General features: G+C 61.1%; 3 protein-coding genes and 1 non-coding gene across 9 annotated transcripts; 1 reads left to right on the plus strand and 3 right to left on the minus strand.

Annotated features, from left to right (window-relative positions):
* Position 1: 1 nt before the first annotated feature.
* Positions 2 to 2,900, minus strand: PSMB3 (proteasome 20S subunit beta 3). The gene is made up of 6 exons (XM_056362229.1): positions 2,698 to 2,900; positions 2,143 to 2,327; positions 1,661 to 1,768; positions 1,097 to 1,274; positions 763 to 857; positions 2 to 127 (listed from the first exon to the last, which is right to left on the minus strand). The coding sequence occupies exons 1-6, from the start codon at positions 2,698 to 2,700 to the stop codon at positions 79 to 81; spliced, it is 618 nt and encodes a 205-aa protein (XP_056218204.1). The 5' UTR covers positions 2,701 to 2,900; the 3' UTR covers positions 2 to 78.
* A 3,669-nt stretch (positions 2,901 to 6,569) lies between these two features.
* Positions 6,570 to 6,643, minus strand: TRNAN-GUU (transfer RNA asparagine (anticodon GUU)). Its single transcript has one exon. It is a non-coding gene; the product is annotated as a tRNA-Asn (tRNA).
* A 1,266-nt stretch (positions 6,644 to 7,909) lies between these two features.
* PCGF2 (polycomb group ring finger 2) lies at positions 7,910 to 22,266 on the plus strand. Of its 6 annotated transcripts, none has more exons than XM_056362220.1 (10): positions 7,910 to 8,129; positions 12,862 to 13,001; positions 14,978 to 15,074; positions 17,091 to 17,146; positions 17,690 to 17,740; positions 17,834 to 17,942; positions 18,430 to 18,478; positions 18,608 to 18,746; positions 19,139 to 19,219; positions 19,961 to 22,266. In XM_056362220.1, exons 2-10 carry the CDS (start codon positions 12,890 to 12,892, stop codon positions 20,422 to 20,424), a joined length of 1,158 nt encoding a protein of 385 aa, XP_056218195.1. In that variant the 5' UTR covers positions 7,910 to 8,129; positions 12,862 to 12,889; the 3' UTR covers positions 20,425 to 22,266. The 6 variants fall into 6 exon arrangements, with proteins under 6 accessions (XP_056218195.1, XP_056218200.1, XP_056218198.1 ...); XM_056362225.1 differs by having other exon boundaries at positions 7,917 to 8,129; positions 18,651 to 18,746; positions 19,961 to 20,479; XM_056362223.1 differs by having other exon boundaries at positions 7,918 to 8,129; positions 18,648 to 18,746; positions 19,961 to 20,479.
* CISD3 (CDGSH iron sulfur domain 3) lies at positions 22,143 to 23,400 on the minus strand. The gene is made up of 2 exons (XM_056362230.1): positions 23,145 to 23,400; positions 22,143 to 22,855 (listed from the first exon to the last, which is right to left on the minus strand). Exons 1-2 carry the CDS (start codon positions 23,364 to 23,366, stop codon positions 22,550 to 22,552), a joined length of 528 nt encoding a protein of 175 aa, XP_056218205.1. The 5' UTR covers positions 23,367 to 23,400; the 3' UTR covers positions 22,143 to 22,549.
* Between the last annotated feature and the right edge of the window lie 2,001 nt (positions 23,401 to 25,401).

Below are 25,401 nucleotides of genomic sequence, written 5' to 3' on the forward strand. Positions count from 1 at the left end.
GTTCACTACAATGGTGAGTTTTATTTAAAAAAGTTCCAAGCAGACTGGGATGTGAAAGACACGGGGAGATGTGCTGGGCTAGTCCATGCGAGCTTTCAGGGTCCTGGTGGTGATCTTGTCTTTCTCACTAGAGGGGGGAAAGAGAGAAGACTGTTAGTAAAGCCGCATTTAATACCTCTATAGAGATTGTCCCTTCATTAGGAAGGTGCTAATTAGGTGGTTTGCTAGTGCAGGCAGGATAGTTTGAACTTGAAGGCAGCCGTGCCAACAGAATAAATCCCACCCTCCTGCCGCTTTGCCCCCGGGGAGCCCCAGCAGGTCCAGTAAGCAGCAGTGCCTGGGACGCTGTAGGGAAACGGCACCATGAGGAAAATAAGCTGCTTCCAAACCGGGTCAGATTGCAGAGTCGGGATGTTAATGTTGCATCCAGCTGCGGCAAAGAGCATCCTCTCGGCCAGCGCTACCGTTGTGTGAGGAGTCACGCTCCTGAATAGATGGGAATGCAGCCAGGGAATCCCTGTGCAGCAAGAGTCTAACTCAAGGATTCATTTCCCATGGCTCCTGCAGTTCTAGCAACAGCCACAAACTGCAACGCAGAGCAGCCAGGAGAAATAACACGCTGAGAATGGACAAAACATTGCTAAAGATACTGCTGGAGGGGAGCAGGATTAGGGATAGCCTGGAAACCAATCCCTTAACTGACTTAACGCGCAGCTTGTTAAATTCTACCTCTGTTCTGCAGGAGAAGAGAGCAGCACTTACATTATGTGTACTACCACGCCCATTCCAGAGATGGCATCTCTGTCCACTGCATTCAGCATGGCCTGCGAGATCGTTTCGAAGAGATGATCGGGTTCCTGAGGAACAGAAGCCATTTTAGTTGGTGTAAAAACTGAATCTTGAGTCATCGGATGTCATTCAAACCCCAAAGTATCATCCAAAACGCTGCAAGTTACAAGCTACAGCCTCTTTCTTCTCCTGAGCTCCTTTGGGAAGTACCAGAGGACAAGAGCTTTTCATCCAACCCGCGTCTCTCAGGTCCCGCGGTTCACAGCAGGAGGCTGGATCCAAGACTCAGCCTGGCCACCCCACTCACCATGTCGGGCTCCCAGAGGGACTCGCACATGCCGTACATCTGCTCGGAGCAGGTGCCGCTGACCACAAAGTCATCGGTTATCATGGGGCAGCCGATCAGGTCTAGGGAGCAGATGAAAGGTTCGTGTGTTACGGGGTCCAGCCCGGCAATGACTGGCTCTGTGTAGTAAGGTCCAAACCTGTGAAGAACAACACGGTATAGAGCAGCCCAGCCCCACCTCGCTGCAGTTCCACATCCCATCTAAACATCCATGCCAGGGAAACATCCCACAGATGCTTCTGGTGGGGGGACCTTTCAGGCCGACCTAAAAGCACCCTGCAATGGGTTTAGCGTGGCAAACTGAACAAACTTGTATTGCTACGGGGTTATTTTAACAAGACTCAGCATTCTTTTGCAAGGAAGTTGAAGGTAACATTGTTGCTAGGTTAAAGTCTCCTTTTGCCACGCCACAAGCAGTCGTTACAGGAGCCCTCCTCAGCCTCCCACCTCTCTAGAATCAGATCAGCTCCAACAACCACAGCCTTCACCGACACGTAAACCGCGACTCCGTTGTTTGACAGTTACCGTCTCTCATAGAGCAGATTGGAAACCATGCTCATAAAAGTCTGAGGTTTGATCTGCCTGCCTTCCTTCAGCTCGTAGAGATTCAGCCTGAACTTCAGTCTCTGGGCACTGCGAGAGATGAGAGTCAGTGTTAAAGCAGAAGCAGGTTCCTTTTCCTTCACCCAGTGTGTTCTACTGCATGCTGACCAGCTCCTGACCCACACCTGAGGCAGGTAGGTATTCCAGATATACTTTTATATCCAGACTCCTTTTATACCTAAAGTCTTAGAGGCGATGTGATCTTAAATCACATGCAGTTTTATTTTTTAAAAAATCCCCACTGAAGGGAGACCAAGAAAAGGAGTGCTGGCACTCAGCTATTATACCCCCCCTACAAATAGAAACATTTATGCTCAGTATAAGCTGCCACTTAAATCTTTATTGTAAATATGCCTGGAACAGGTTCGGTATAGGCACGCAGGCCAGGAGGGGGTCTCACTTACACCGTCTGCACATCCGTGGCCAGTCCCGCCAGTCCAATATACAACCTTTCTCCCATAGGGAAAATCTTCTGGAAGTCTGTGGTCACCATCTGCGCTTGGATGCCAAACCGCCGGTCCGCAGCGATGGCCACGCAGTTCTTCCCCTTCATGGCCATGACGGCCCCGCCGTTATAGGACATAATAGACTGGAACAGAGAAGGGCAGCAGGTACGGCCGGGCCGCGGCTGGGGGGGGAGCTGCCCCCGGGGGACCCCCTCTCCACCTGGCCTGGCCCTGCGCCCCCCACCCCGGGGGCGGCGGGGGGAGCCATCACCGCTCTCCCTCATGGCTTTGACTTTAATTGTTTCTGTTCCTGGGGGGACCCCTACACCCCCACACACAAACACAGCGGGCTGCTGGGGGCCGCCGCTTCCCGGCCTGAGGGAAGGCCCACGGGGCTGCAGCACCGCGGGAAAGGCCTCCAGCCCACCCGCCTCCCCCGCACGGCCCCAGCACCCACGGGCCTCATCCTGCCGGGCCCAGCTCCGCCGCCCCCGGCCCCGGCCCGGCGCTCACCATGGCGCCGGCTGCACAGACCCCGCCAGGCCCCGCTCCGCTGCTCCGACCGCACCGCGCCGCACCGCCGCCGCTCCCGCCTCCCGCCGCTTCCCATTGGCTGCCGCCCCGGCCTCCCGGCCAACCGCCGCTCGCTATTGGTGGCTGGTCCCGTCGCTGGGCGGAGCTGGTTGGCTGCTGCGGCGGCGGGGAAGGAGGGGGAGAAAAATGAAGAGTCATAGTGAGCGGGGCATGCCGGGACGGCGGCGGGCTGCGCGGGCGGGGCGCGGGGCGGCTGCGCAGCTGGAGGGGGGGGGGCTGGAGGAGCTGGAGTCACTGGGGTGCGCAGCTGGATGTGCGCGCGAGGGTCATGGCGCAGCTGGAGGGACACACAGGCGATGGCACAGCTGGATGTGCCCGTGGGACGTGGCACAGCTGGAGGGATTATTGCACAGCGGGATATGCCCATGGGACGTGGCACAGCTGGAGGGACACGCAGATTATTGCACAGCTGGATGTGCCCATGGGATGTGGCACAGCTGGAGGGACAAGTAGATTATTGCACAGCTGGATGTGCCCATGGGATGTGGCACAGCTGGAGGGACACACAGATTATTGCACAGCGGGATGTGCCCATGGGACGTGGCACAGCTGGAGGGACACGCAGATTATTGCACAGCTGGATGTGCCCATGGGATGTGGCACAGCTGGAGGGACAGGTAGATTATGGCACAGCTGGATGTGCCCGTGGGACGTGGCACAGCTGGAGGGACAGGTAGATTATTGCACAGCTGGATGTGCCCATGGGACGTGGCACAGCTGGAGGGACACGCAGATTATTGCACAGCTGGATGTGCCCGTGGGACGTGGCACAGCTGGAGGGACACACAGATTATTGCACAGCTGGATGTGCCCGTGGGGACGTGGCACAGCTGGAGGGACACACAGGCTGTGGCACAGCTGGGTGTGCCCGTGGGACGTGGCACAGCTGGAGGGATTATTGCACAGCTGGATGTGCCCATGGGACGTGGCACAGCTGGAGGGACACGCAGATTATTGCACAGCTGGATGTGCCCGTGGGGACGTGGCACAGCTGGAGGGACACACAGGCTATGGCACAGCTGGATGTGCCCATGGGACGTGGCACAGCTGGAGGGACACGCAGATTATTGCACAGCTGGATGTGCCCATGGGATGTGGCACAGCTGGAGGGACAGGTAGATTATGGCACAGCTGGATGTGCCCGTGGGACGTGGCACAGCTGGAGGGACAGGTAGATTATTGCACAGCTGGATGTGCCCATGGGACGTGGCACAGCTGGAGGGACACGCAGATTATTGCACAGCTGGATGTGCCCGTGGGACGTGGCACAGCTGGAGGGACACACAGATTATTGCACAGCTGGATGTGCCCGTGGGGACGTGGCACAGCTGGAGGGACACACAGGCTGTGGCACAGCTGGGTGTGCCCGTGGGACGTGGCACAGCTGGAGGGATTATTGCACAGCTGGATGTGCCCATGGGACGTGGCACAGCTGGAGGGACACGCAGATTATTGCACAGCTGGATGTGCCCGTGGGGACGTGGCACAGCTGGAGGGACACACAGGCTATGGCACAGCTGGATGTGCCCATGGGACGTGGCACAGCTGGAGGGACATGCAGATTATTGCACAGCTGGATGTGCCCATGGGATGTGGCACAGCTGGAGGGACACACAGATTATTACACAGCTGGATGTACCCTGGGGACATGGCACAGCTGTAGGGACACGCAGGCGGTGGCACAGCTGGATGTGCCCATGGGGGACATAGCACAGCTGGAGGGACACACAGGCTATGGTACCAGTGGCACCAAATCGCTCGCTAGATAAAAAATACCCTCACAGGCACTTGCCAGGTCCCTGCCCCTCTGCAGGATGTGCCACGACTCGTGGCTTTATCGTGGCTTTATCGTGCCAGCACTTCCCAAAGAGATTTTTTTTTCCCCTCTGGGGTGACCGGCTGCCCCTGGCCCCACAAGTCCCTGCCCTGGGTCCCAGAGGTGTGACGGTGGGCAGTGGGTGGGCAAGACCCCACCCAGGCTCTGCACCGCAGCGTGGTGTGCGATGGGTTTCCTGGGGTTTCTAGTTAAATTCAGCCAGATTTGGTCAACTTTTCCCAGGGCCCAACAGAAGGTGCCAGGGCTGTGGAGCACTGAGCTGGTGGGAGATACCGTCAGGCAGGTCCCAGCCCGGCCAGCCTGTGGTGATCCCAGCTGTGCCACGGGCATGCGGAAACAGGCATGTGGGGATATGTGGGTGCCACAGGCTCAGGGACCCCCCAGTGCCACTGAGTGATGGGTTGGCCGTGCCTGCCTGCCACCTCTGCGTGTCCCTACAGCTGTGCCATGTCCCCACGGGTACATCCAGCTGTGCAATAATCTACCTGTCCTTCCAGCTGTGCCACATCCCATGGGCACATCCAGCTGTGCAATAATCTGCATGTCCCTCCAGCTGTGCCACGTCCCACGGGCACATCCAGCTGTGCCATAGCCTGTGTGTCCCTCCAGCTGTGCCACGTCCCCACAGGCACATCCAGCTGTGCAATAATCTGCGTGTCCCTCCAGCTGTGCCACATCCCACGGGCACATCCAGCTGTGCCATAGCCTGCATGTCCTTCTAGCTGGGCACAAAAAGGGATTTGTGCTCTGTGGAGTATTGGATTTCCTTCCCCAGCCCCTCTCTTGCCAGCTCTCCCCTGGCCCGGAGGAGACGGGATTAAACGTTTCGTTCGGGGGAGTGATGTTGTGCCAAAGGGAAAGAGATCCATGTGTTTGGAAACGCTCTCAAACGCAGAACGGATCAGCCGCCTGGTTTCAATGAAAACCCCTGGCTCACGCGGGGGCTGTTGATCTCCCCAGGACCGAGCCTCTCCTGTGGCCACCATCGTCTTGGAGTGTTTTCCATCAGGATTGAGGCAGGGGCCACATTCTGCCTGGTGGGAGCACCCCATGCCGGGAGAGAAGGAGCAGCAGAGCCCGCCAGGAATATCTCCACAGGCATTTTTTGGCAGCGCCTGGATGCCCCGCAGTCCTGGCCGTCTTGGGTGGCAGTGGGGAAGGAGAGGCACGTTCCCGCTGAGCACCATGGCTCTTTGCGCTTGATCCCAGCAATCCCACTCCCTGGCCTGGAGAGCCCCGACATTCCCCAGCCCCAGCGCCACCGGGCTCAGCTGCTGGAGCATTTTGTGGCTCTGGGCTTTTGAAACAACGGGGATCCTCCTGGCACGGCTTTACGCCCTGCGTTAAACCAGTAACTTTGTTATTGCTGGTATGAAAATAACATCAGGGCAAGCGGGGAACAGAAATAGATTTTACAAGACTTTGTAAGAGAGGGGAACTTTGGCAATGCAGATTTTGGACCCCCTGCAGCTTATTTTTAACGCAAAATACGGACTCTAGATGGAAACAGGCTGTCACACCCGTGCTCCGTTTATAATGTCCCAACACATCGTGTCGCTTCTGGGAGAAACTGTGGAGCAGAGGGGGCCACAGGCTGAGCAGAAGCGGGTTTGTTCACACCAGGGGCTGGTTTCCCCCTCACCCAGCACCTTGGAGAAAGCTGTGAACTCACAGGGGCCACATCCTGCCCATTCGCACCTTCTCCCTGTCCAACTCTGCCTAGTCCTGAGGGCAAGGACCACCCCAAGGGAGCAGGGAAAGCCCCACCGAGGTCCGTCCTGAGCAGCTCTTTCCACAGTGAAATCCCACCCCACGGCGTCGGGGACCGGTCATCTCCGCCTGTCGCCCGTTCGTCGTGTCCATCCTCGGCCGATGCCACGGACTGGCCCTGGGAAAGGGGGGGAAGAAAAAAAAAAAAAAAAAAAAAAAGGAGGGAAACAGATAAAGATTGCACCGTCCCTGGGTGGGCTCGAACCACCAACCTTTCGGTTAACAGCCGAACGCGCTAACCGATTGCGCCACAGAGACCGCTCTAGAAAACCCTGCCCCGGCCGCCGCACTCACCCGGAACATCCCCGGGAGCCCCGCGGGGCTGCGCCCATCGGGCACCCCGGGACGCCGGGCACCGGGCTACAGGGACACCAGGACACCGGGCAGGGAATTAATGACACGGGGCGTTGGGAGTGAGCGGCCACCGACTCGCGTGGGGGTCCCGGCTGCCCCCTGAGCTCCCGCAAGGTGCCCCCTCCCCCCGGGACGGATCCCCCGCGGGGGACAGCGGCGCCGTGAGCCCGCCCGCTCCGTTCCCTTCCCTTCCGCTTTCCCCCCCACTTTTATTGCTTTCCCGCTTTTTCCTTTTTTTTCCTTCTCTTCCCTTTTTCCAGTCTTTTTTCCCTCCCTACTTTCCTTTTTTCTTCCCTTCCTTTTTAATTTCCTTCCCTCCTGTTATATTCTTATTCTTTCCTTCTCTCCTATTCCTTTTTTCCTTTTCTTTCCTCCTATTCCTATTTTTTTTTCCATTTTCTTACATCTTTTTTTTCTTTTCTTTCATCCTATTCATTCTTTTCCTTTCCTTCCCTCCTATTCCTTTTTTTCCCTTTTCTTCCCTCCTTTTCCATTTCCCCCCTTTAAGTCCCCCTCTTATTTTTTTTCCTTCCTTCCCTCCTATTCCTTTTTTTCCCTTTTCTTCCCTCCTTTTCCATTTCCTCCTTTCTTTCTCTAAGTCCCCCTCTTATATTTTTTTTCCTTTCCTTTTTTTTTCCCCTTCCCTTTGCTTCCTTTTCCACCGGCAGGTCCCGGGGAAGGTCCCGCGGGGCCCAGGATGCCCCGCATCGCCTCCAGGGTGGGAATTTCCCCCATTTGGAGCCAAAAATTGCCCCAAGGCTGGTAGGGGGGGGGGGGGTCCCGGGGCACCCCCCGAGCAGTGCCGCGGTGATGGGGACGCGGTAGAGGGGAGCGGAGCGGGGCTGGCACCGGGCTGGGATTTTGGGCTCATTCCAGGGGATTTTAGGGCGCTTCCCCTCCCCCCCACCCCGAGCATAACGAGGGGGTCGCGGTGAGGGGGGGGCGGCAGCAGCGGGGCTCTCCGCAAGCACCGGGGCACCGCCGCAGTGATGTCCCCCGGGGGGGGGGGGCTGTGTCCCGGCGGGGCGGGGCGGCGGGGAGTTGGGGGGGGGGGGGGGGGAGCCCCAATCTCGGCCCCTCACTCCCCTCCTCCGCAACACCCCAAAGGAATGAGGTCACGTGAGGCGGGGCGGGGCCTGGCGGCGGCTGGAGGAGGGAAAAAAATAAAATAAAAAGGAGGAAAAAAAAAATTAAAAAAAAAAAAAAGGAGGAGGAAGGAGGGGAAAAAAAAAAAAGAGGGAAAGAAAAAAAAAAAAAAAAACAACTCGAGCGAGAGAAAAAAAAAAAGGCCCCGGCCGCAGCGCCCGCCGCCGCGCCGCGCCGAGCCGAGCCGTGCCCACCGGCGGGAGCGGGGGGGCGGCCGCGCCGCCGCCGCCGCCGCCGCCACCAGGTAGGGACGCGGTCCCGGGCCCCCCCCCCCCGCCGGGCCCCGCCGCCGGCCCCCCCCGCGCCCTTTTCTCCCCGCGTTCAAGATGGCCGATGGCCGCCGCCTCCCCCCGCTTTGTGCCCGGGGCCGTGACACCCCCCCGGTGTGGGGCTACGGAGCCCTGACAGCCCCGCCGCCCCCCCCCGCGCGGGCCCGGCGTGGCGTGGAGCGGGGTAGTGCGGGGGGGGGGGGGGGGGGGGGGGCGCGGCGGGAGCCCCCCCGAGGCGGGCGGGGGGCCGGGCTGTCAGGCGGCCCCGGGTACAAAGGGCTGCGGGGCTGCCCCACCCCCGGCCCCAAACCCCGCGTGTACCCCCGCCCCCCAACAAAAAAAAAGGGGGGGTGGGGGGCTGCAGCTGGGCCCCCCCCCGGGCACAGCGCGGGGTCACGCGTGTCCGTGCCCGCACGCCGGTGCCAGGCGGGTGTCACGCACGGACACGTCGCACCGCCGGGACGGGGCGGGGGTGTGAGTGTGAGTGTGAGTGTGTGTGCGCGTGCCCTTGTGCGTACACGGGTGTGCGGACACGCGTGTCCGTGCCCTCCCCGTGGTGCTGCCCACCCCACCCCCACCCCCTTCCCCGCCACCGTTCGGCTCCTCGGCGGCGGCCGGTGCCCGGGTCCCGTCGGGGCGGCGGGCGCTGTCGGGGGGCGGCGGGTTCACGCTCCGGTGCCTTTTTGTCGTGTTGCCGGGGCGTGGGGGACCGTGGCCGCCGTGCGGTCGAGTGCCGGTTGGCGGGGGGGGAGACGTCCCGGTTTAGTTCCCGGTTCCCGGGCTCGCCGCCGCCGGGGGCTCCTACGGGGAGGGGGCGGCCGGTTGGGTCTAAGTTACCGGTGACTTTGAAACGTCCTTCCCCGCCCGTGCGTGGTCCGGGGGGGATTTTGGGGATGGGGGGGGGGGGGGGGGGGGGGCACACCATGCCGGGCCACCGCCCAGGGAGACAAAAGACCCCGAAAGCCGGGGCCGGGGGCGCGGGGAGCCCGGCGGCGGGACCCCTCCGGGTACCGGGCATCGCTGGTGGGACGGGGCGGCCCCGGGGGCTGCGGCTGGGCTGGGGCTGCGGCCGGCTCCGGTGCCCGGGGCGGGGGACGGGGCTTTGTTCGCCCCCACGGCAGGAAATCGCGGTTGTTATCACCCGGTTTATTAGAACCGGTTTGCGCCGGTGGCTCGGGCTCCCCCCTCCCGCGGAGACCCGGGCCGCCATTGGCGGCGGCGAGCACCAAAAGCAGCAAAATCCACCCAAAACGCGGCCCCGGTGTGGGCGGCCCGGTGCCCGGTGGAGCTGCCCGGTCCCCTGGCGGGGATCGGTGCGGGAGCCCGGGGCTGGGGGCTGCACCCCTCACCCCCCCTCCCTGGTGTTCTCCTGGCCGGGGGGAGCCTGGCAGTGGCCCCCCATCACCTGGGGGGTGCAGAGGGGTGGGGGCACCTGCCCGGGGGCAGCGGGGTGCAGGCGCGCTGGGGTGCCCCGCTGGGGGATGCCCAGGGGTGAGAGTTCAGCCGGGGGGGCTGGGGCTTCCCGAACACCCTGGTGCCCCTGGCCCCCTCTGCCAGGAGACCCTGGGGCTCGCCTTGGCTCCTGTGCCTCCATCCTCGAGGTCCCCATCTCCATGGTGTCCCCATCCCTGCAGCATCTGCATCCCGGTCCCCGTGGTGTCCCCATCTCTGCACACCTCCATCCTGGTCCCTGTGGTGTCCCCATCCCTGCACACCTCCATCCCGGTCCCTGTGGTGTCCCCATCCTGGTCCCTGTTGTGTCCCCATCCCTGCACACCTCCATCCCGGTCCCTGTGGTGTCCCCATCCTGGTCCCCGTGGTGTCCCCATCTCTGCACACCTCCATCCTGGTCCCTGTTGTGTCCCCATCCCTGCACACCTCCATCCCGGTCCCTGTTGTGTCCCCATCCTGGTCCCTGTGGTGTCCCCATCCCTGCACACCTCCATCCCGGTCCCTGTGGTGTCCCCATCCTGGTCCCCGTGGTGTCCCCATCCCTGCACACCTCCATCCCGGTCCCCGTGGTGTCCCCATCCTGGTCCCCGTGGTGTCGCCATCTCTGCACACCTCCATCCTGGTCCCTGTTGTGTCCCCATCTCTGCACACCTCCATCCTGGTCCCCGTGGTGTCCCCATCCCTGCACACCTCCATCCCGGTCCCCGTGGTGTCCCCATCCCTGCACACCTCCATCCCGGTCCCTGTTGTGTCCCCATCCTGGTCCCCGTGGTGTCCCCATCCTGGTCCCCATGGTGTCCCCATCCCTGCACACCTCCATCCCGGTCCCTGTTGTGTCCCCATCCTGGTCCCCGTGGTGTCCCCATCCCTGCACACCTCCATCCCGGTCCCTGTGGTGTCCCCATCCTGGTCCCCGTGGTGTCCCCATCTCTGCACACCTCCATCCCGGTCCCCGTGGTGTCCCCATCCTGGTCCCTGTTGTGTCCCCATCCCTGCACACCTCCATCCCGGTCCCTGTTGTGTCCCCATCCTGGTCCCCGTGGTGTCCCCATCCCTGCCATCCCGGTCCCCGTGGTGTCCCCATCCCTGCACACCTCCATCCCGGTCCCTGTTGTGTCCCCATCCTGGTCCCCGTGGTGTCCCCATCTCTGCACACCTCCATCCCGGTCCCCGTGGTGTCCCCATCCTGGTCCCCGTGGTGTCCCCATCTCTGCACACCTCCATCCCGGTCCCCGTGGTGTCCCCATCCTGGTCCCCGTGGTGTCCCCATCTCTGCACACCTCCATCCTGGTCCCTGTTGTGTCCCCATCCCTGCACACCTCCATCCCGGTCCCTGTTGTGTCCCCATCCTGGTCCCCGTGGTGTCCCCATCCCTGCCATCCCGGTCCCCGTGGTGTCCCCATCCCTGCACACCTCCATCCCGGTCCCTGTTGTGTCCCCGTCCTGGTCCCCGTGGTGTCCCCATCTCTGCACACCTCCATCCCGGTCCCTGTTGTGTCCCCATCCTGGTCCCCGTGGTGTCCCCATCCCTGCCATCCCGGTCCCCGTGGTGTCCCCATCCCTGCACACCTCCATCCCGGTCCCTGTTGTGTCCCCATCCTGGTCCCCGTGGTGTCCCCATCTCTGCACACCTCCATCCCGGTCCCTGTTGTGTCCCCATCCTGGTCCCCGTGGTGTCCCCATCCCTGCCATCCCGGTCCCCGTGGTGTCCCCATCCCTGCACACCTCCATCCCGGTCCCTGTTGTGTCCCCATCCTGGTCCCCGTGGTGTCCCCATCCCTGCACACCTCCATCCCGGTCCCTGTTGTGTCCCCATCCTGGTCCCCGTGGTGTCCCCATCCCTGCCATCCCGGTCCCCGTGGTGTCCCCATCCCTGCACACCTCCATCCTGGTCCCCGTGGTGTCCCCATCTCTGCACACCTCCATCCTGGTCCCTGTGGTGTCCCCATCCCTGCACACCTCCATCCCGGTCCCTGTGGTGTCCCCATCCTGGTCCCCGTGGTGTCCCCATCTCTGCACACCTGCCTCTGGGGACTCCACGGTGGCCAAATGACCCGGGAGACCCAGGCTGGATCCCAGGAGAAGCACCGCAGGGATCGAGCGGGTTTGTGGGGCAGCTTCCCCAGGGCAGGTGCCTGGCCTGGGCCGGGTGTTGTACAGAGACCCCCGCACGCACCCCCCCCCGCGCACACACACACACACAGACGTGTGCCCCGGTTGCTCCCCGGTGCGGGGTTCACCCCACGTGGTGCCCGCGGTGCCTTCGCTGGGTGTCTCGGTGTCCGGCTGTTGGCCGTCGAGTGTCCACCAAGGGCCTGGTGGTGACACCGCCGTGACGGCCTGTACCGCGGCTGTACGGGTGTTCCTGTGTGCCTGTGGGGAACGCGTGTAGCCCGTGCCTGTGTAGCATGTACCCCCGTGTGTGTGTCCCTGGAGGGGTGTGCGTGCGGTTGTTGCTGGGGGCACACCCCGCCACCGTGCCCACACTCATTGATACAAACCCCGGGTTTCATCTCCCCCTCGCCTCGGATGGTTGTAATAATATTCTGGCTCCTCTCCAAGTATCGAGGTTGCCATGGCAACAATAAAACTGCAGCGATTTCGGGCTCCGGCTCCAATCGTTTCCCATTGTAAACGTGCAAGTGCCCGAGCGGGCAGGCAGCAATTCCGCCGTGCCCCCCCGTGCACCGCCCCCCCCCCCCCGTGCACACCCACGTGCGTGGGTGCTGTGGATGCTCCCACGGGTGGGTGGCCAACACCAGACCCGGGAGTTTCTATAGAAACCGCCAGGCGGTGGCTGAAAATGCCTTTTTCCCTCAAACAAAACAAAAATACACTTTGTGTGTGTGTGCGTTTGGGCATGTGTGTGCATTTGGGCACGTGTGTGCATTTGGGCACGTGTGTGCGCAGGCAGCCCCCCCCAGGAGCTGCAGGCGAGGTGGGGGACAGGGGTGCTGTGGGGGACAGGGGTGCTGTGTGCCCCGCTCAGATGTTGCTCAGCGTGGTGGGGACCCCCGGGAAGATGTAGACATGAGGCAGGAGGAGCTGGCGGTGCCCGGGGTGGGGGGTGGGTGCTGCTTGTGCATCCCTGGGGCTCTGTCCCAGTGCTCCCAGAGCCACGTGTGGCATCTCGGGGGGAGCACCGGGCACCCCTACCCTGCCCTGGATTTGTCTGTTAAAGGGTGAAGTGGGTCCTGCAGGTCCCATCCTTGCACGGAGCAGCCGTTCAGGGGGGTCCTGGGTGTTTCCCTGCAGGGAGGATCCCCCGCGGCGCTGCTCCAAAATGCACAGGACCACCAGGATAAAGATCACCGAGCTCAACCCCCACCTGATGTGCGCCTTGTGCGGCGGCTACTTCATAGACGCCACCACCATCGTGGAGTGTCTGCACTCCTGTGAGTGTTCTGGGTCCCTGGCTGGGGCCATGCTGCACCCATGGGTGCCCTGAGCCATGGGAAGGGTGGTCGTGCTGCACCCATGGGTGCCCTGAGTGGCCGTGCTTCACCCATGGGTGCCCTGAGCCACACGAAGGGTGGCCGTGCTGCACCCATGGGTGCCCAATGCCATGGGAAGGGTGGTCATGCTGTACCCATGGGTGCCCTGAGTGGCCGTGCTGCACCCATGGGTGCCCGATGCCATGGGAAGGGTGGTCATGCTGTACCCATGGGTGCCTGATGCCATGGGAAGGGTGGCCGTGCTGCACCCATGGGTGCCTGATGCCATGGGAAGGGTTGTTGTGCTGTACCTATGGGTGCCCTGAGTGGCCGTGCTGCACCCATGGGTGCCCTGAGCCACAGGAAGGGTGGCCGTGCTGCACCCATGGGTGCCCAATGCCATGGGAAGGGTGGTCATGCTGTACCCATGGGTGCCCTGAGTGGCCGTGCTTCACCCATGGGTGCCCTGAGCCACAGGAAGGGTGGCCATGCTGCACCCATGGGTGCCCAATGCCATGGGAAGGGTGGTCATGCTGTACCCATGGGTGCCCTGAGTGGCCGTGCTGCACCCATGGGTGCCCCATGCCATGGGAAGGGTGGTCATGCTGTACCCATGGGTGCCCTGAGTGGCCGTGCTGCACCCATGGGTGCCCTGAGTGGCCGTGCTTCACCCATGGGTGCCCTGAGCCACAGGAAGGGTGGCCATGCTGCACCCATGGTGCCCCATGCCATGGGAAGGGTGGTCGTGCTGCACCCATGGGTGCCCTGAGCCACAGGAAGGGTGGCCATGCTGTACCCATGGGTGCCCTGAGTGGCCGTGCTGCCACCCATGAGTGCCCGATGCCATGGGAAGGGTGGTCATGCTGTACCCATGGGTGCCTGATGCCATGGGAAGGGTGGTCGTGCTGCACCCATGGGTGCCTGATGCCATGGGAAGGGTTGTTGTGCTGTACCTATGGGTGCCCTGAGTGGCCGTGCTGCACCCATGGGTGCCCTGAGCCACAGGAAGGGTGGCCGTGCTGCACCCGTGGGTGCCTGATGCCATGGGAAGGGTGGCCGTGCTGCACCCATGGGTGCCCAATGCCATGGGAAGGGTTGTTGTGCTGTACCTATGGGTGCCCTGAGTGGCCGTGCTGCACCCATGGGTGCCCTGAGCCACAGGAAGGGTGGCCGTGCTGCACCCGTGGGTGCCTGATGCCATGGGAAGGGTGGCCGTGCTGCACCCATGGGTGCCTGATGCCATGGGAAGGGTTGTTGTGCTGTACCTATGGGTGCCCTGAGTGGCCGTGCTGCACCCATGGGTGCCCTGAGCCACAGGAAGGGTGGCCGTACTGCACCCATGGGTGCCCAATGCCATGGGAAGGGTGGTCATGCTGTACCCATGGGTGCCCTGAGTGGCCGTGCTTCACCCATGGGTGCCCTGAGCCACACGAAGGGTGGCCGTGCTGCACCCGTGGGTGCCTGATGCCATGGGAAGGGTGGTCATGCTGTACCCATGGGTGCCCTGAGTGGCCGTGCTGCACCCATGGGTGCCCTGAGCCACAGGAAGGGTGGCCGTGCTGCACCCATGGGTGCCCCATGCCATGGGAAGGGTGGCCGTGCTGCACCCATGGGTGCCCTGAGTGGCCGTGCTGCACCCATGGGTGCCCGATGCCATGGGAAGGGTGGTCATGCTGTACCCATGGGTGCCCCATGCCATGGGAAGGGTGGCCGTGCTGCACCCATGGGTGCCCTGAGTGCCCGTGCTGCACCAGGACCCTCCTGCGGTGCCCAAACCCATCCTGCCTGAGGTGTGGCTGGCGCGTGGAGCGCAGGGTCCTGGATGGGGCCCTGGCCCCGAACTGGTGCAGGGGTGTGGGGCGCTTTGCTGGGTGGCAGAGGGGCTCTGCCCCCCCCCCCCCTCCGTCTGTCCGCTCACGCCGCGTCTCTCCCCGCAGTCTGCAAAACCTGCATCGTCCGCTACCTGGAGACGAACAAGTACTGCCCCATGTGTGATGTCCAAGTGCACAAAACCAGACCCCTCCTCAGCATCAGGTGAGCCGAGGGGGGTCCCCACGCGCCCCCGGCCCCGGCGCGTCCCCGAGCCCCGGCCCGTGTGGGTGCAGCCCTGGCAGGGACCAGCTGCATCTCTCGCAGCGTGAAACCTCTGCGCCTGACCCTGCATCCCGCAGCAGTGGGGACTGGGATGCTCTCCGGGTGGAATGGGAGTGGGGACGGTGGGAGATGCCACCATGGAAGGGACCGGACTTGGGGACAGGCTGGGGCAGGTGCCAGCCAGAGCAAGGGCTGCCCTGTGCCCATCCCTCAGCATCCCGCACCGCAGGGATCCGTCCATCCCCACGGCCCCTCCGTCCATCCCCACGGCCCCTCCGTGCATAGATTAACCTGGGACCCCCTGTGCTTTCCAGCTCCCTGCTCTGTCCCCGTGGGGACGGTGCCGTGTCCCTCGGGGGACGCTGAAGGGGCGCCCGGTGGCTTCGCTGGGGAAAGCCAGACACGTCCCATCACTTGTGGAATTGGCTCTGCAGGTGGTTGGCATAGAAACCATGAAAGGCTGTGATACATCACTCACCTTTTTTTTTTTTTTTAAATCCTTTTTTTTTTTTAGCCTCTTCCATGTAAATCTGTTTCTGTAGTAACACTTTTTCTGCCCCCTTTTTTTTTTTTTTTTTTTTTTTTTTTTTTCCTGGTTCACTATGAAATATTTACACTCTGGCTCCCACAGCTCCCTCGCCGAAACATCCCTGCCTGTGTGCCGAGACGGATACGCAGCCGCCGAGTGTGGCTGCCACGGTGGCACCGGTGCTTTGGCATCCCGGCGGGTCGCGGTGGGGGGAAATGTGGGGTGCGTGGGCAGCGGTGCTGCGGTGGGTGGCGGGGGGTCCTGAGCCAGATGGGGTGCCATCGAAAACTGCACCGATGAGGGGCTGGCTTTCCCCTTGGCTTCCCAAACCGGTGCCGTGGTGCCGTGGCAGCACCAAAACACCCACACGCTGGGCATGGTGCTGAGGGTGCTGCCCATGTGTGGACCCCCAGCCCCCCGCCCAGCACCACCGTCCTGGGCTGAATGGGGTGGTTGACTCATGCAAGAGCAGGGACCGGCTGGTAATTAAGCTGTCAATCAAACGGCTGAGGTTGTTTTTTCATTAGCTTGCTGTAAATTATAAAGTAAATTCGCCGGGTATGTATTATAAATAAAATCACAGCGGGGCCCCGTGAACCGGAGTGACATCACCGAGGAATTAGGGATAAAAGACATAGCTGGGCTAAAAATAATATAGGGTACGGTCATTTGTTTTTCTTTAGAATAAAGGCCTTATTATTAAAACGGAAATAATTGCAGATATAATTTACTTTTCACCAGTCCCACTGCTCTTGCTTTGTTTTTGAGATATTATTTTTTTAATTCATTTGAGCTGCTGCTTTTAAATTGGCGGGGTTTGGAGCCCAAGCCTTCCCACAAAATCCCATTCCCCGCTCCGTGCTGAGGATGGGATTCGAGTTTCCCCCAGTTCCTCCAGTGCGTTAGAAGATCCCACCTGGAGAGACCCACATTTTAGGGAATCCACTTGGCTTTCCTGTAGGACAGCCCGAGAGTGGCTGCTCCCTGCTCTCCTTACAGCAGAGGGAACCGGCAGCCGAGTCCAAAAATAAAATCAGATGCAAATGAAAACTTGCAGAAACATTTGCCAATCTTAGATTTTATTTTAATTTTTTTTTAGATTCTTGATGAGTTTTTGTAATTGTTTTGACTACTGAAACGGATCCTGGCCCCAGAATCCTGCTGTCGTAATTCCTAGCAATTACAAGGATTTTTTAAATGGTTTTCTTGTTTTTTCCAGAGTTAACCCTTTGCGGTGAGCGCGGGAGCTGATAGGGAGCCGGGGCTTTGTACTGGGAGCTTACTGGGAGGGAGATGGGGTGGGGGGAGCAGCCTGCGGGCTGGCGGGGGGCACGGGGGGCAGGGCATCTTTCAGCAGCCCAGGGGAGGAAGCTGCTCCCGAATCCAGCTGATTTCTCTCTTTTTTCCTATTTCTTTCTTTCCCCCAGGTCGGACAAAACCCTACAGGACATAGTGTACAAACTGGTCCCGGGGCTTTTCAAAGGTACAGCCCTGGGCGGTGATAACTGGGTGGGTTTGGGGGTGTCTGTATCTCTCCCCCCCCCCCCCAGTGAAACTGGTCCCCCAGCTTCCCCGCTGCCCACGCAGACCCCTGCCCATGTCACGGGGACAGCAGGAGAACGTGTGGTCCCAACGGACACGGGGATGGGTCCATCCGGATAGCGCCCATCCCGGGGGGTGCTGCTGGGGGGAACCCCGAAAAGCAGAGCTGGGACCAGGAGCCGCGGATTTGCTTTCCGAGCACCTGCCCCTCCTTGGTGGGGGGCAAAGTGTGGGGGTCCGCAGGTGTGGCGAGCCCGAGGACAGTCGAGCCGCCGTAAGGGTGTTCTCCCAGCAGCAGATTTGCAGCCGCTTCGAGGGTTTTACTGGTACAACTGGGCTGCTCTTGCCAAAGCCACTGCCCTCACCGGGGCCGTCCGCACCGTGAGCGGTGCTCAGCGATCCGGGGTTCCTGGGGCTCCCCTCCTCGCACCCATCTCCCCCTTGGTGCGGTTTTTCCTCCCCCCTCACCTCCCTCCTCCCGCAGATGAGATGAAGAGGCGGCGTGATTTCTACGCAGCCTACCCCATGGCAGAGGGTGAGTGTCCGCCTCGGGGACCCCCCCCCCCCTCCCCCTGGCTGTGCCCCCTCCCCGTGGTGGCTCAGCCTTTCCCTCCTTCTGCTCCTGCAGTTCCCAACGGATCCAACGAAGATCGCGGGGAAGTGTCCGAGCAGGACAAGGGCAACCTGACAGACGACGAGATTGTCAGCCTGTCCATAGAGTTTTATGAAGGGTCGAGGTACAATTTTCTGGCTGCTCCGCAGCCCCTGCCTCTGGGGGTTGTCAATAAACTCCCCCCACCCTCTCTCCCCGCTCCGGAGATGGAGCTGGGGGCGCCTGGCACGGCCCCCGCTCAGGGATCGGTGTATCCAGGGATGCTTGGATGGATGGAGGAGCACCCAAAGCTCAGCTCCCCGGTCCCCCATCCTGCATCCTCTGAGGGCGCGATGCCCCGGCATCGCTGCTGCCTGGGCAGCTCCTTCCCGGGCAGCAGAGCCCAAGGGCTGCCCCATCCCGGTGCCTCCGAGGTGCTGCTGGATTGGAAACGCAGGAATTTGGGCACGTGTGTGGTCAGGGGGGGCGAAAGCAGAGCTCGGCTGGGGGTCGCTGGGTGTTTCCCCCCCTTGTCGCCCCTCCCGGGATACCCCCCTTGGTGAGTGATTTTTTCCTCTCCGCCTTTTGATTCCTCCGTCAGCTTCGTCCTGTGTTTGCTTTCCTCCCCACAGAGAGGAGAAGAAAGGGACGGTGGAGAACGGGGACCTGGAGAAGGAGAAGGTGAGTGTGGTGGGACCGCGGCACGGAGAGCTGCGCGGCCAAGCTGCCTCCCCGGCTTTTGGGGTGGGGGTGTGGGGGGCACCCCAAACCACCTGGGAACTGCCCATTAATTGCACGGCGGACTCTCAGCAACGCCTCTCCCCCCGGCCCCCTCCCGCTGCGCCCCCAGAAGAACGGGGTACGGTTCCTGCGCTGCCCCGCCGCGATGACCGTCATGCACCTGGCCAAGTTCCTCCGCAACAAGATGGATGTTCCCAGCAAGTACAAGGTGAGCGTGTGCCCGGGGCTTTCCCTGCGCTCCGCTGGGCTTGGGGGGGGGGGGGGGGGCGGGGGGCGATGCCATGTCTCCATCCCGTGTTGCATCCATCCCCCGCTGCAAACACGCCGCGTTCCCTTGTTCCCGAATATCACGGCTCTGCTGCGCAGCCTGGGCTTTGCATCCCCAGCGGGCGGGTGCTGGGGCAGGATCCGGCCCTTAAGGCTTGTTGCTGGAAACCGAATTTGCTCCAGCTTCTGGCAAGGGCAGCCCCGCGACCCCCGGGACCCCCGGCAACCCCCAGTTTGGGGATGGCAAAGCCTCAACGCCCCAGGAGCGACTCCGGGGGGGCTGGCGGTGCCTCTGCCCCTGTGCTGGGGGGCTGACGCTGTCCCCTGCGCCAGGTGGAGGTCCTCTACGAAGACGAGCCCCTGAAGGAGTATTACACCCTGATGGACATCGCCTACATCTACCCCTGGAGGAGGGTAAGCCCAGCTGCCGACCCGTCGGCACCGGTGCCGGGGCTTGGCCGGGGGGAAAAGCCTGGAAAAGCAGTTCTTTGGGGAAAGGTTAGAGGCACTGGAAACCTCACAACGGCAAAGCTTAAAAATGGAAAAGTTAGAGATGGAAAAGCTTCAAAACTGAAGAACTCAAAAATTGGGAAACTTAAAAATGGAAAAACTTTAAAATTGGAAAACTTAAAAATGGAAAAACTTAAAAATGGAAGAACTTAAATTTGGAAAACAAAAATGGAAAAACTTAATAATTGGAAAACTTAAAAATGGAAAAACTTAAATTTGGAAAACTTAAAAATGGAAAAACTTAAAAATTGGAAAACTTAAAAATGGAAAAACTTAAAAATTGGGGAAAAACTTAAAAATTGGAAAACTTAAAAATGGAAAGACTTAAAAATTGGAAAACAGAAATGGCAAAACTTAAAATTGAAAAACTTAAAAATGGAACAATTAAAGATTTGAAAATATTAATTGAAAAGCTTAACAACTGGGAGACCTTAGAAAGGGGAGCACCTCAAATAAACCCCAGGTGCCCCCTCCATGCAGAGGTGTTTGCTCCAGCTGGGATTTTAGGAGGTGGGGGGCTTTTCCCCCCCTTTCTGCAGGGCAGGCGGGAGGGCTGGTGGCCGGCACTGGGTGCTGCGGTGCCGTCGTGGCACGGGGTGCCATGGGGTGCTGGTGCCATGGGTCTGCTGCCTCTCCCGCTCGCAGAACGGGCCCCTGCCGCTGAAATACCGCGTCCAACCCGCCTGCAAGCGGCTGAAGCTGTCCCAGCCGGCCCCCTCCGAGGGCACCAACACCAGCGGCGCATCCGAGTGCGAGTCGGTCAGCGACAAAGCCCACAGCCCCGCCACGCTGCCCGCCACCTCGTCCTCCCTGCCCAGCCCTGGCACCCCCTCCCACGGCTCGCCCAGCTCCACCGGTGGCAGCGGCACCGCCGGCACTGGCACCGCACTCAACGGCACCTCGAACTGCCCCCCGCTGCCCCCCGCCAGCCGGTGCCGCAAAACGACTGTCAACGGCAGCGCCGCCTCCGCCTTGACCTAAGCACCGACCACGCAGGGACTCCTGGCTGGGTTTTATATATCTATATATATTATATATATACATATATAAATATATATGTGTACATAGGGAGAAAAAAAAATTATACATACTTATTTTCTATTGATTGACCAGATTAATTTAAAATGCAAATAAGACACATAAATGTGGTTGAATATTTTTAAATGATTTTTTTTTCCTTTTTTTTTTTTTTTTTTTTTTTAAATTTTAACTTATGTAAGCTGCATGCCGGAGCCGGGAGCCACGCAGGCACTGCTGCCTTCCTTGCTTATTTTCCCTTTTAACGCTTTTCACTCTCCTCCCCATCCCTCTCCCCTCGCACCCACCGGGAGCGAGACGGGGCGGTGAGCGGGGACTCCCGGCTGCACAGGTAAGGGCCAAGCACAGGTAAGGGCCAAGCACAGAAGCCAAAAACTCCCGCCTCCCCAGCCCCGCCGTGCCCTGCATTATTATTTTTTTTTTAATTTTTTTCCGTTTATTTCAGTTTTTTTGGCCACCAGGCTAAATAACATGGTGCCTGTGGCTGGCTGGGACCACCGGTCCATTTGTTGGCATCGAGCATCGCTTGCTGGCGTTACCCACCCCCCTCAGTTTTGCTTTGCCGTGCACATTTCTGGTTCTGTATCCCTGAGTGGTCTCTGGACAGGCAAAGCCTCACACAGACGCTTCCCTTTATGCACAGTAAGTAGGTTCCTTTTTTTTTTTTTTTTTTTAATATTTTTTCCAGCTTAAAAAAAAAAAAAAATTATGCTTGCAACTTGGTGGCGAAGGGCTGGCCGGAGCAGTGGTAGGAGCACAAGCCCCGCGGAATATTGGTGTCTCCCCTCCCCAGGGCAGCACTGGGTGCCAACTCCGGGAAATTTTGTCTGGGGGCATCTAAACCATTGGGGGCTGCACTGGGTGAGTCAATGTGGGACCCAGGGGCTTCAAATGCCCCGGCAGGGGGCACGGGACACCCCCCCCCATCACTGGCTCCCCGCTCAAACGCACGGCTTCAACACTGCGTTTCAGAGCGTTTCTTTTTCTGTTCTCCGCCCTGTCCTTCCCATCCTCTCCTCCTGCCCCCACACTGGGTTTTTAAAAAAAGAAAATAAAAAAAATAAGACTACAGTGCCTTTAGCCAGGAGGCTTCGGTGAGGGGGCGAGTGTGGGAAGGTGCTGCCGTGTTCTGGGTGGGAGCGGAGCGACACCGGCATCACCGCCTGCTCCGGGGAAAGGGACCAACTTTCTACACTGTCAAAAAAAAAAAAAATTAAAAAAAAAGCACATGAGCCCCAGGGAGCGCAGAACCCAGGGGTTTCTCTCCTGCCCTTGCTGGGGAGGGGGATGAATGACAAAAAAAAAAGCAAGTGCCTGCAGCGCCTGGCCGGCACCCCACGGCCAGGCTACGGCCGCCCGGCACGGCACGGGGCGAACCAAAGGAAGGTGGCACAGGAATCGTATGACCAGCCCGACTCCAAAGGTCAGGAAACGTGGGATGTTGTTATTGTAATTTTTTTTTAATTTTTAATTCTTTGTTTTGAAGTACTGCATCCCCATCACGGATGTGACAGCGGCACCTTTGCTACAGCACAGCCCTGGCCGATGGGGTCCGGGGGGGTCCCCTCTTCTTTGCTCCCCATCCCCGGGCTGCGGCTGGACGAGGGGCTCAGAGCATGTCAGGGGGCTCCATTTGTCTCGACTTTGACACCCCTTTTCTCCTTGTAAATAGGCCAGAATTAACTGAGGGAGGCAGCTGAAGTGCCTCGGTCTGGGGGTTGTGGGGGGCTCTTGGGGGGGGCGTTTTGTTTTCTGTTTTTCCCTCTATGGTACAAACCAAATTGCTCTGTATGTTTGCATCCTGTATGACGTTTTAATGTCTTGTAATATATCCCAATATTCATATATTGTTCTCGGTTAAACATTTGTATAACTATACAGCTTTGTAAATGTAATAAATGCTGCAGACTGTCCTTCCCTTCGTCCGCTTGTCCAGGCGCCGCTGCCCGGGTCCCTCCGTCCCACGCTCTGATGGGCACCCCCAGCTCCGGCAGCACAAACCGCTCCTGAAATTCCCCTTTTCCAACAAAATATTTTCTTCCCCAGCCATCCCTGAGCTTTGTTATCCTTGGCAGGGCCCCAGCGGGGCAGAAGGCAAAACTGCTGCCCCCGTGGGGGGGTGAGGTTGGTTTTCTGCAGCTGGTGGCAACCCTCAGTGCTCGGTAATTAAGGTTAATTGGGTGGGAGCTGAGCATCTCATCCCCGCTGCGGTACCCAAGGCTGAGCATCCCTGTGGTCCCGAGCTGTGGTACCCAAGGCTGAGCATCCCTGCGGTCCCGAGCTGCCGGTGGGCTCCATCGTTGTGGGGTGCAGCCGTGTCACGGCTGGGGGGGGGGGGGGCTGTGCCCCCTGCACAGCGTCCTCCTTGTGGGTGCCATCACAGTAAGGGGGGGAGCGGGTGCGCTTGCACCCACAGAGCCAGACTGTGCCCCCCTCCTCCGGGGTGAAGCGCAGGGGGGAGACCCCCGGGGCTGCTTTCTTGTGGGCGCCGTCACAGAAGGGCTGCAAAGCAAACGGGGAGGTAAAGCGGGGAGTGGGGGGGGGTGGGATTTGGGGGCGCCCGGCTGGCCCGGGGGCCGCGCAGCTGCTCCCCACCGGGTATCAAGCGAGGGGACCACGACCCCCCCCCCCATCCCCACGGCTGCACACCCGTGATGCAGCGCATCCCCCGGGAATTGCGGGAGCTGCCGGGCGGGGGGGGGGGGGGCAGCAGCAGCTCCTGCCCCCCCAGCCCCCCCGGGCCCGGGCCTGCCCGTGCCCCCCCCGCCCCCCGGAGCCCCCCCAGCCCCACCTGGCTCTTGCTGTGCCCGCAGGCGCACCAGGCGTATCTCTTCCCCGCCTTCAGCTCCACCAGGAACGGCTGCGCGGCGGCGCCCACCGGCCGGGGGGGGGCCGAGCAGGGGCGCACGGGGGGGGCGGGGAACAGGGCCGGGGTGCCCATCCCCCCCCGGCGCCCCCCGGCGCCCCCCGCCGCTCTCACCAGTGACACAAGCGCGACCGGCCTCAACAGCATCGCGGCCTCGGTCACCTCCCCCCGACGGTCACCTCTCCCCCCCCCCCCCGGGCTCCTCCCCCCCGGTCACCTCCCCCCCGGCTCCTCCCACCCCCGGTCATCTCCCCCCCGGCTCCTCCCACCCCCGGTCACCTCCCCTCAGGCTCCTCCCACCCCGGCTCCTCCCACCCCCGGTCACCTCCCACCCCGGCTCCTCCCCCCCGGTCACCTCCCCCCCGGCTCCTCCCACCCCCGGTCACCTCCCACCCCGGCTCCTCCCACCCCCGGTCACCTCCCCTCAGGCTCCTCCCACCCCGGCTCCTCCCACCCCTTCGGCCCCTCCCCCCGCCCCGTCGGAAGAGCCGGGCCCGGCCCGGCGGAGCTCCCCCGCCCGCTGCACAAAGCTTCCCCCTGGCACCGGGACCCCCCCGGGACCCCCCGGGCGCTCTGGGCCGCCTCCCATCCCCCTCCCCCCGCGGGGTTTGGGGGTTCGCCCACCCCCCCAGAGCTGCAGGCGGGGGGGGGCGGGTGTCCCTCTGCTTTGCCAAATGCCGCTTCCCTGGAAATTAATTTTTTAAGGATCAAAGGGTTGGGGACACCACCCCCCCCGCCCCCCCTTTCTTTTTATAAACGTTTATCTACGGGGGAAACTTCGTTTTTCTGCACGCGGAGCTGGTGAAGCTCTGCAGAGGGCGGCACGTGCCGGGGGGGCGCCACCATCCCACCCGGGGTCACGGTCCCCAGCCCCGCTGCGTCCTGCGGGGGGGGGGTGCCCACGGCCTCCACCTGCCATCCCCCACCCCGCCATCCCCCACCCCGCCATCCCCCATCCCTCATCCCGCCAGCCCACCACGCCGCCAGCCCACCACCCCGCCATCCCCCACCCCACCACCCCGCATCCCACCACCCCCCATTCCTCCATCCCCCATCCCCCACCCCGGGGCACTGGGAGCCAGGGCCCATCCAGGCGCCGCGCGTCACCCTTTCAGAGGTGTTAACCCAATGTCCAAGCCAAAACCATTTTATTTTCCTTCCTAAAGCGCCCCCCACCCACCCACCCCGGCACCAAGGGCCCTTCTCCCCCCTGCCGTCCCCAGGGCCGGGGCAGACCCCCCCCTCCAGCCAGCGACCCCCAAACCTGGACCCCCCCAGTTCAATGCCGAGGAGGTGGCACATTCTCCGTTTAACACCGCTCGCTTGGCAGCCCAGCTGGGGGTCTACCAGATCACTGGATCGCTTGGGACCCACTGCCCTGGAGGTTTGCCAGATCACTGGATTGCTTGGGATCTCCTGCCCTGGGGATCTGCCAGATCACCGGATTGCTTGGGATCCACTGCCCACCGGTAACCTCACTGCTCCATGGATCACGGAGCTCTGCTGAGCATCGCGCCCGTCCCATGACACCAAGGAAGCCAGAGACAGAAGGGGATCTTTTTAACCTACTTTTTTTATTTTTTGGAAAACATTCTTTTAATCAAAAGGATGAGGACCGACCGGGACAATTTCTCAGTCTTACAAAGAGGTGGATGGTACAAAGACGTTCCCCGCGTTAAGGGGGAACAGGAGCAGTTTCCCAAGGGATCCTGCTGCCCTTGGCACCTGAATTGGAGTTTGTCCCTAGGAAATTACAAGGAGGAGCATCTTCCCCTCGAGCCCCCCGCAGCGAGCACGGAGCAGATGTACAAACAGGTAAGAAAGTCTGTACATTCCAGGCTACAAACCTGCCCACGCAGTTTTCAAATAAAACCCTTTTCTTAGGGGGGAAAAAAAAAAAAAACCAACCAAACCACACACGCCCCATACATATATCTGCTTATATGTTTATGTTCTTGTATTTGCAACTCGCCGCTTCTCTCCCTGCTCTCTTGTTTCCAGGGGTCCCTCTGGCCCGCTCGAGACCGGCTGCACCGTGAGGAGCCCTTGTCACTCCCAGGATGCGCTGAAATCCCTGTGAAATCCAGGCTGGACACGGGCAGGGGCTGTGCTGAGCAGGGATGGAGCTCTGCATCTTCCCAGCTTTCCCAAGCAGCAGAACCAGCTACCGAGATGCAGGAAC

Source organism: Falco biarmicus, chromosome 17, assembly GCF_023638135.1.
Source record: "Falco biarmicus isolate bFalBia1 chromosome 17, bFalBia1.pri, whole genome shotgun sequence".
NCBI lineage: Eukaryota > Metazoa > Chordata > Aves > Falconiformes > Falconidae > Falco > Falco biarmicus.